At 30.1% G+C, this 10,772-nt stretch overlaps 1 protein-coding gene across 1 annotated transcript in view; it reads right to left on the bottom strand.

Annotated features, from left to right (window-relative positions):
• The window catches only part of LOC143068840 (uncharacterized), a 24,900-nt gene extending 15,320 nt beyond the window's left edge, over positions 1-9,580 (bottom strand). Inside the window, exon 1 of the mRNA XM_076243179.1 lies at positions 9,086-9,580. Coding sequence (XP_076099294.1) covers positions 9,086-9,361 — 276 coding nt within the window. The 5' untranslated portion in view covers positions 9,362-9,580. The remainder of the gene's footprint in view (positions 1-9,085) is intronic.
• Positions 9,581-10,772: the final 1,192 nt, after the last annotated feature.

The raw sequence follows: 10,772 nt of genomic DNA, 5'->3' as shown, positions 1-10,772 counted from the left end.
ATTATTGTTTTGAATCACAATCAGAACGACAGACAAAACTCTTTTGTACAAGATAGCATAAACAAATGCATTGAATGAATCAGGAAATAGCAGATCCTACGGTTTCTAATGTCATGAAATCCTGTTATTATATAAAAAGTAAAATCACAAAAAATACTGAACTTACAGGAAAATCAATTCGGAAAGTCCATAATCACATGGCAAAATCATATAACAAAACGCATCAAAAACGAATGGACAAGAACTGTCATATTCCTGACTTGGTACAGGCATTTTCAAATGTAGAAAATGGTGGATTAAACCTGGTTTTATAGCACTAACCCTCTCACTTTGATGACAGTCTCATCAAATTCTGTTATATATATATGTGATACAGGTCTATTCATAAAATATCAGTCAATAAGGAATATGATCTTTTTTGTTTTCCTTGTTTCATGTTGTACAAAAGTGTTTCCTTCTGCTTCATATGACTTAAACCTCTCAAGGAACATTTCACTAACTAAATTATATGAACTTTTATAGTCATACAGTTCTTTTATTCCTCATTACAGTTTTCCAATTAGTTTTAACATAGAGTGAGGTGCTCATTTTCGCCACATCTTTCCATGTTTTCTACAGTTTATGTTCAGGTCTAAATGTTTTTGAAGTATACTGATATTTCTATATGAAGATAACTTCAAATGCAAAATATACTTAAGCTTGAAAACCGGTTTGTTTTAAGAAAATCATCTGAAAAGTTAGATTAAAGGATGTTTGAAATTTCCGGATGTTTTGTCAATGGGGGACACATATTCGCTTTTTACACATCTATTTAAAACCAAATAACCGCAGCTTTTAACAATTTTTATCAAATCAATTGCATTATAGATGAATAGCAGACATTTCAAAGGTATAAAGAATTCAAAATTAGGGCATTCAGTCAAATATTTACTTAGAAATACTTCTTTGAAATCGTGATTTTTATTCAGGAAATTGTCCGAAAATCGTTGTCCATTTTTCGGTCATTTTCGGTAGGAGCCGCAATTTTGTCTCAGTTTAAAAAAATATTATATTTGTTATAAAAATATAATTTACGGGTACATTTCTTCCATTTCAGCCATCCTTTGAAGTTTTTACACCTCAAAATCCTTAAACGGCGAAATTGTGTCCCCGGCGAAAATGAGCACCCCACTCTACCATTAATTTTTCTCCCCAAACTTTAAGGATATAAACAGAGCATAAAGCATTGCCTGTGTTTTTCAATATATTTTATTCAAATACATGTACACCTATTTCATATAATTATCAGTCTTTGTAAATGCACTAGAGTTAACAAACATCCTTTGTTACGTCATTAAGTGCACAAGTACTTGATACCTATTTTTGGTTAAAAAAGGTGAAAAGCTACTTAAGATGAGGGTCAATTTAAGGTTATGTCATCCTGAAGTCTCAAGAAATAAATAACTTTCAATTTCCTGGTGAAATAAAGTATTCTTATAAAAATCTTCTAAGAATTTATTAATGAATTCCAAAGTCATGACCTCTAAAAACAAATCCAGACTAAACATTTATTAATTGACTATGGCCTGAGACCCTGACAAAAACATTTGTCCTTCGTATCTAAATGCATATTTGACCCTAGATATACATGTATCAAGGGAATATGAGGACTTTCACTCAGTGACGTGCACATCAATGTGGTCATTGTATTGTATGAAATGCTTTTAGACAGATGAATTCAGATGAATTCTAACAAACTCCCTTAGATCATTTAAAACTTGAAAAGCAGACTAAATCATTGAATCTAATTTGAAGACTAATTTTACCTTGAGATATTGGTCACAGTGACCTTCTTGCTGTGTAATGTTACTGACACAGACTGATCTACTGGTTTCAATTTGTATGTCTAAATGTCAATATTTCTTAGGTGAAATGTGAACATCATATCACTTATTTATTTGACCTTTATCACTCACTTTTTGTCCATCAATTTTTTACAAATGGGATTCAATCTGTAATTTTTTCCTGAGGCAATTTGAAATATTTTTATACTGCATCATAGGAAGTTATCAGCTTGTGAAAAACTCGGTTAGGGAATGCAGGGTCAATGCTTTTTCCGAAAACATACATAATGATCTATAAATACTTCACATCATACCTCTGAATTTTTAAAAATTGTTCAACTAAGATATTAGGGTTAATACATGGACTTTGATTTTACTAACGCCCTAAGCAAATAAAATGTTGTCTTTTCCGTAATAACATATATGCGTGTATCATTACATGCACTGAGAACAATACTACAAAACAATACGGTCTCTTGATAAATTATCTATCAACCACAAACGATCTGATAAAAGTTATCAACTTCTATTTTTTCTCAAAGAATGTGACATATCGTTTCCTTTATATATATAAAGATGTCCTATATATCATCGTTTTGGTACTATTTAACCACTATTGACATAGTGCGATACTCCCCGTTACAAGGAAATCCATCACACAGGGTATATCCCGGAAACAATGGTATGCTGGGATATTGTGGCAATTTGCCACTAGTATTTCCTTTAATAAAAGATAAGTAGACACAAGGGTGAGATATGGTAGCGGCCTATGTAAATATTATCATTTGTACGATGACCATGTCATAACTGTAATTGGAGCCCCCTCAAGGGTTTTTTTTTTTTCATCTCGCTAAAAATTCTGTAGAAATTATGTAATCATTCCACTAAGAAAAAATTATATTGCAATTTTCATCTTCAAGTGCTCATTCTCTCTTTCATTTTTTCTTCCTTTATTTTCGTGCTATTTAAAAATTGACATATCACGCTCCGCACTTAAACCCTTTCAGTCCCTGCTTATCTATAAATATTTGGCTACTATTTAGAAAACATTTATATTTACAGATTCATTGAAGAGGGTGGTCTATATTCCATGTCCATTTAGTTTGTATATGAAAGGTAAATAAGAATCATAGCAGAAGAAAGTTCAAAGAATAGGGACTACAACTCAAGTGGAAATGGCCGTGTCAAAACAGAAGTTTAAATACACACCGATGTCAATTTGTAGAACAGGGAAAAATAACAAACTGTAATTTATAACTTAAATAAAAGACATGAAAGAAATGCATTATCTGAATGAACAGTTGGGGTTCCCAAGTAATGAAAAAAGAACATAAAAATTCAAATAAAATAATATTTTATTGGACAAAGCACATATGATACAATGCGTATTCCAAGATACAAACACATTAAACAAGTAAGCATGTACATTTCTTCTTTTGGAATGTACATATGGGCCTTCATAAATGTTTATACAAAGATGACAATATACAGCCCCTTCGAAAGGATATAATAACATGCATGGGATTCGAGTGATAATATCAAGTCTTTGGTTATTAATAAATCTGTTCAGTTCATTGAAACTTTTTTATATGAAAGCAATTTAGGGTTTGGCATACCGGCCTGGGTATTTGTTCATAACTAGTGTCCATTATTAGGCCACTTTTGATCACAAGGTTTTTAACGTAAAAAGACTTCAAATAGTCAAAAACTTAGTTTATGTAAACCCTTATATTATACAAATAGTTTTTTTTATAGTTCTTTTTTTCGTTTTTTCTTCTAAAAATTAAGGGCATGCATTGCATGCATAACCATCTTTAGTTTAATTAACTTAGTTTTCATCAAACATTCATCATCAATTTTTCAGAATTCCAGATTCCAATATGTCCTTGTTTTACTGATTGTCTTTGTAGTTTAGAGGTTTTCATTTAATTAGTGTTGTGATCATTAGTTATGAAATTTTCTTCTTTTGTTATTCAAGCAATTACGTAAAAGACTAAAGCTTCCTGGTTACTCTCTCCTTTCAAGTAATTTGTTTAGAAATTGTATCGTGTAATTATATGCAGATATTCCAGGTATAGTAGGTCTGTGCTTTGGGCAGGTAAATCCCATATACTATGCTAACCATCTGGTTTATGTTAAGTCATGTCCTCAAGTCAGGTTATATTTGTTTATTGTCATAAATCTTTTATTATCTACATATTTGTACAATTACATATGCTCCATCATTCATCCCTAATAATTCTACAAATCAAAATATACATGAATAGGTCATTTATGTCCAAATCTCTCAAATCATTGGGCTTTTCTGGTAATAATCCATCCATGATCGGTTTTGGTGGTCCATACTCCATTTATTAATTGCAATTGCTCTAACTCAATTTTCTTTTTAAAAGTAACTTCCTATTCCTTTTTTCAAGGAAAATGAGCTTAAAACATAAGTACTCAGGGATTTGTCTAGGACGTGTTTTACCTAGAATTGTATCAAAGGATAATTGTGATGGAGGGATTGACAGAAAGGATGTTTTTAATAAATTTTGAAGTATGTAGAGTTATGGACCTTTCAAATATTACAGGATGTTCTATATAAATATATGGGCCCCAATGGAAGAGTTTAATACTAGTTCTTGTTGGCTTACTGTCCATGGGAAAAGGTGCTGTTGTCTTAAGCGTAATAACCATCTTGAACTTGCCAGTTGATGAATCATCATTACAGAAATTGATTTTTCCATGAACTTGGATGTAGTCAATAATCAATTTTTAAAGACAATTAAATGTATTTAGACTAGATTTCATAGTTCAGGAACTAAACATGTTGAATATAAACATACATGTATTGGTATACTACATGTAACTACAGAAATAAGTGAATTTAAAAAAAATGTTCAGGCACAAACGTTTTGGCAAACACAATCAAAGGGGTATATATAACAAAAGCACATCCTTGTGTGCATATACCCCAGTGATGTTGAAATATGAACCAAATTCATCTGATAAAAGAAAATAAATTTTAAAAAAACTACCTTATAACCAATCAAAATCCTGGATTTTTCAATAAGGTAGTAAGAAATGTACAGAGTAAATGAAAGCTTTAGATTTGTCAAGTACATGTATGAACTGTGATACAGCCTGACGTTGGAACTAGGCAGAGTCCACTAACATCTTAATCCTCTAAACACCTTTAATTCCTAAACTGCTTGTAACAAAGCTTGTGTATCTCTGTATTCCAAGTTTCTAATTCCACAAATCTAGTTTGGTTGATTAAGAAGAAAATATTTAATGTATTCAAATCCTACTAATTTGTATTTACATTTACAGGTGAACATTTCCCGGTATTGCAATGACTTTCACTTTTCCAAGTTCAAAAGACCATCTTTTATCATCTTATAATCCTTTAAATAAGTGCTTTTCACATTTATTTCATTAAATGCAGTTACAACATAGTGTTTACATAAAAAAAAGTGTTGCACACCCAGAAATTGAAGTGGTAGTTTAATGCATTTAATTGAAAAAACTTCATAATAATTGTAAGGGCAGAACGGAACAATGATGAATTGAAGCTATACTTGAAAGACAGAAAGTTTTGTTTATCAATTGAATGTAAAACGTGTGCATGTACTTAAAGGGGGTCTAAATGGGTACAAATAAACCTCTAGTACTTGTCAATTTTTTAATGTGGCATAGAAAATATATGCTTGTTTCTCAATATCTCCTATTTCATGAATGCACACAAATTGTTTAGGTCTCTTAGAATCATGCATGTATCTAGAATAAATTAGCATATAGATAGAGAACAAAGACTTTACTGACCAAGCATATTTCTTATATCATTTCTAAATATTCCTTTTAATTAGTTTCGACATCACATCCAAATGAAAATCATGTGTATATACATGTATAGCATGTGTATATACATGTATAGCATGTGTCTATGCATATGGAGACCATCACGATAGTTTAGAAGGGTTTTATATGTATAGTATATTACATCATGAATATAAAACTAAAGACAGTAATGTCTGTTTACCAATATCTAATGTGTCATGTACTCTGAGAAATCATGATTTTAGCTGCGTCATATAAAAATCGACCGTATTCAAATGAACACCACTACATCTGTTAACTGATTTCAGATCGAAAAAATCCTAAAATTTTGTTGTTGAAAGAACCATACAAAACAAAATTCATCTTTTATTTAGTATTTGAATATTCAAAAATCAATCAAAGTAATCTACAATATACATGCACTTGTAATTGCATAAGGTAGATTTCTATTAGACACTGCTCATTAGTTGAGAAATTGAAAGTTTAATGTCTTTCAAAATTTCAAATTAAGCTTGCATTAAATCTAAAATTTAAGTACTTAAATTAAACAGTCCACTGCTCTGTTTGAATGGTTATTAAGACATGAAATGATAGTAAATGCAGTAACAATGATTTCTTACATAATTTTGAATATTTGACTGCACATGTTGATAAAAATATAAACGGCTTATTTTTTGTTGAAAACAAGTTGTACAGTGAAGTATAGTTGTGTCATTTGGTCTCGTCACATTGGCAATCAAACCTGATGGCCACATAATGTTATCATATTTTATATACATGATATGCACACAGTAAGTGCATTTCTAATTATCATGATTATAGATCTAGACTTCTAGTAAAATATCATTTTGGAAAAGAAGATGTACACAGTTTTAATTTTTTTTAAACAGGTCAGTACTAAAAAGGGAATGAACTCTTGTGTATACATGTACATACATTTTACCTTAAACTTGTTTCAATTTGTCTGTTTTGCTATTACTTTACCGATATATTGAATTCTGGTATAAAGGCTTCAATATACAAAGCAAATAATCTACAAACTAAGACCATTCAAATTTAAATCTAGGGCGAATAATTTGTGAACTGGTTCACAATAAATTGAAAGACAAATTCAATTTAAACTGACATATTGGTAAACAACTCAAATTCTTTGAAGTTGACAGATGTTTTTTGAGACAGAGATCTAAATAATGATTACAAATTTTTGATTGAAAATCGAATAACTGGCAAACTCCCAATGAAAAGATTGTCACAACATATCATGCCAGATAAAAATATCCAAAAAGCAAACAACTGTTCACAATAATATTACACAGAACAAAAAAGATTGAGCAAAACTAGCCACAACAAAAATCAAGGGGTGAGCACACTTGTTTCAGAATATTGTCATGATTGTGCATTTAACATGTTCAATAATACTAGGGTCCACAAGGGTAAGATGTCTTGGGGTTTTTTTGTTGGTGGGTTGTTGACTCATTAATATCTACAGCAAATTCCCTTTATTCATGTATAATTTCCTAAATGCGGATTCAGCCCAACCTTTACTTTTAATTTGCAACATTCAAAGTTCTATTAGTACTAAATTATAACATGTAATTATAATTGGCTCTATTTTATGAATAAAAATAGTAGCATAATTAGTTCCACCACAAAATGGAATCAGAATTTTTAAACTGACTGCATAAATCTGTACATGTATAAAGATAATGTTATTACTTTTGGATAATATTGGGCTTTTCTTTTTTGTCCTTTAAATGTTTTGATAAAAAGTGGTCTATTTATTGACTGTGAAACTTTTTGAAGATTTTCAGATTTGGTTAACCTCAAATCTTTTTGGTTATAACAAACTTTTTAAATTTTGGATTTACCATGTTTATGGTGGATAGCAATAAAAATAACAATGTGTGTGGTTTTAATTTGAATTCATAGACAATAAAATTTAAATACATTTGTTAACACCTTTCTGTTAAATAAATACATAAGATTTTATTACTTTTTTATTTCAGGAAACATAAATTTTGAACAATGATATAAATTTTAAAACCTTTTATCATTTCCTGTGTATTGTGCCGAAATTTAAATTCGATTTTTACCTGTTATCTGATTTATGTTGAATAATCGATACATTAACAAACAAAGATGATCAATTTATTCGTATTATCAAAATAACCAATACAAAAAAAGTATGATTTATCTTAATCTCAGGACCTGTTTAAGTCAAATGGCAAATAGGAACTGTTTAAATCTGTTTTTTACAAGGTAGTTTAATTACAATTTAAAAAAACTTCTGTGCATGGCCAGCTTTTTCGGAGAGTCTACTTCATAAAACTGCCTTTGTTTGCAATTTTCAGGTGAATAATTATGTTCTGCTGTTAAATGTCACATTCTAGATGCATAAATCTGTGTTCTCAGGGGAGAAAGATTAAAGGGGATCACTACAACTTGTCTCAATGAGGTCCTGGACACTTCTACTCATCAAACATTTTTTGTTGCAGTTGTTGTTAGGTTCAAATGAACAACTCTCTCAGAGAAAAATAATATTCCTCTAAAAAGCTCTATTACTTTCAGTGTTAAAAACTTTTTTTGTACTAAGGCCCAATAAAAATATATGTGTGGTTCCAGTAACCCTACCGTCCCTACTTTTTCAGCTTAAAAATAGCCTACCCTAAAGATTTTATTGTCATTTTTCATTAAGCACTGTTAAAGTCAGAATGTTGCTCCAATAGACTCAATGTAAAAAAAAAACATAAAATAAAAAAAAATCCCTACCTACCTACCCTAACTTTTTTTCAGATGTAACTGGAACCACACATACTTTTTTATTTAGCCTAAGTAAATACTTTAAATTGAAATTTGCAAATATTTATGAACATACTGTTACATATTAATACAAACGCATACTTTAAATAATAATAAAATATAATCCTTAGTAGTGAAGCCCATATGTTGGCATAAAACCGTGTAAAAATCAAGTTTTCATATACATATATAATACATGTACATGTAACATCTATTTTTTTCACAACTGAGTAGTCATTTGATTGTATTCTTAAGGTTATTTTATTGTTGAATTGCTGTTTCTTTGATGTTAACCACATCTTCCTTATTTATAAGAAATAGTATTTTAAGAAATTTTTTGCATTATTAATATTATTAAATTAATATTTTTTTTTTATAAATATGTGCCATTTTGAAGGGAAACCAACAAACAAAAACCCACTTAACTTTAATTCCCTTATTATATTTATTCTTTTGACATCTAATATTTATTCATGAGATTGGATAAAATATCATTTTGTATCCACAATTTAACATAAAAGATCACAGGGAGTTAGCAATTCAATAACATGGGGCACCTGCTACTAAGCTTAGAAGTTTAAATTATCATAATATTCATGCATATAATAAGACTTTAATTATCTAAACAATGTGATCCTTACCTTACAATCATGTAATGTCCTTAACTTTTCATACAACCAATCTTCAACTGCTAAACGTTTTCTAATCAACGTCATTTGGTGTTGTCCGTAACGTGCCGTTAAATATTTTTGACGTTTTTCTTTTTCTTCATCTCGATGATGTGTAAATCCAACATGTCCCCGCGGTGAATCTGATCCTGAGGAAGTTTGTCTTTTTGTTTCACAGTTCGGAGACTGTCCATTTGATCTAAAATTATCCATTTGTGATGGATAAGTAGCAGTTGTGTACGTAGCCATCACAGTGTGGAATCCTACCGATCGGGACTTTCCGTTTACTTTAGCTTTAGACCTTGGAATCAAATCGAATAAGGAATCAATATAATGCAATAGTATAATGTGTAAAACTTAACATGTGGCTATCAACAACACATAAGGTTGAATGAATACCAACTAAGTAATATCTCTGTTCATGAAGTAATATAAGAATTACTTTGGTCAAATCACTTATATCCTTGCGCAGTGTTTATCTTGGTAAATTGATATGTAAAATCGTTGTACAAAACGAAAGATGGGAAATGTTACGATGAATATTTGTAACAATAAAACCGAAAAGCGTCTTAGAAAATAAAGAAATGCAAATAAAAATTAAAATACAACCAAAATATAATTGTTTTTAAAAGTTCCAATTATTTTATTATATTTTAATATCCGTTAAGCCTGAGGCTTTTTATACTCTACGAGATTACTAAATTAATTATGTTTTCAAGTTCTTCAGCTATCCGAGCATGTTTCTATTCCAACTTATAAGTTCTAGGCGTATTCTAAATCACAAACTCTGCCAGTCGACGTTATTTTATTATATATGTGCTATTTTGTTTTTCTTTGTTAACATAAAAATAGTTTTTATCATGTGTGATTCAGAAGTTGTTCTGAACACAATGTTGACTGCTTTACCATTTTTTTTACATGTTTACTTTTTATATATAGAATAATCAATTAAGAAGATGTGGTTTGACAGCCAGTGAGACAACTTTCCACAAAATACCAAATGACATAGAAGTTAACAATTAGAGGCCACCGTATGTCTGTTGTTTTTTTTTCTAACCGTGACATTGTTGTCATTATATAATGGAATTGTGTGTGCCTGTCAGTCAAGTGAGAGGTTTAGCTATCTATAAACCAGGTTTAATCTACAATTTCTATCGCGATAATAAAATGCATATACCAAGTCAGTAATATGACAGTTGTTAAAATACATTCGTTTAATGTGTATGGGTTTTTGAATTTGCAATTTGATAAAAGATTTCCGTTTTGATTTTGATTTTTTTTGTAGTTCGGTATTTTTGTAATTTTACTTTTTATTGACAATTTTCCAAGCCTTTGACGGACAACTATAACGGTCAGTAGCTCGACATATATATACTAGTAGATGGTCTATGGTTGACGACAACCATGATTTTTTTTTTGTGTGTCAGATGATTGCTATCTCCATAGAGTAAACCTCCGTAACATCGCCTTCTGTTTATATTAATGATAATGCAACCAAACAACAAAAGCAACACAGTTTAACAAAACCACAAGTTGGCCAAAAAGAAAAACTAAACAACGAAGAAACGAAGGATCGAATACCGGAACGATCAAAATGCTTATATGCTTCTCTAAATATTCTACTTATAGCCATGATAATGTGGAATTATATACATGTATA

The sequence above is a fragment of the Mytilus galloprovincialis genome, chromosome 3 (assembly GCF_965363235.1).
Source record: "Mytilus galloprovincialis chromosome 3, xbMytGall1.hap1.1, whole genome shotgun sequence".
NCBI lineage: Eukaryota > Metazoa > Mollusca > Bivalvia > Mytilida > Mytilidae > Mytilus > Mytilus galloprovincialis.
This window is presented reverse-complemented; position numbering and strand designations above follow the sequence as displayed.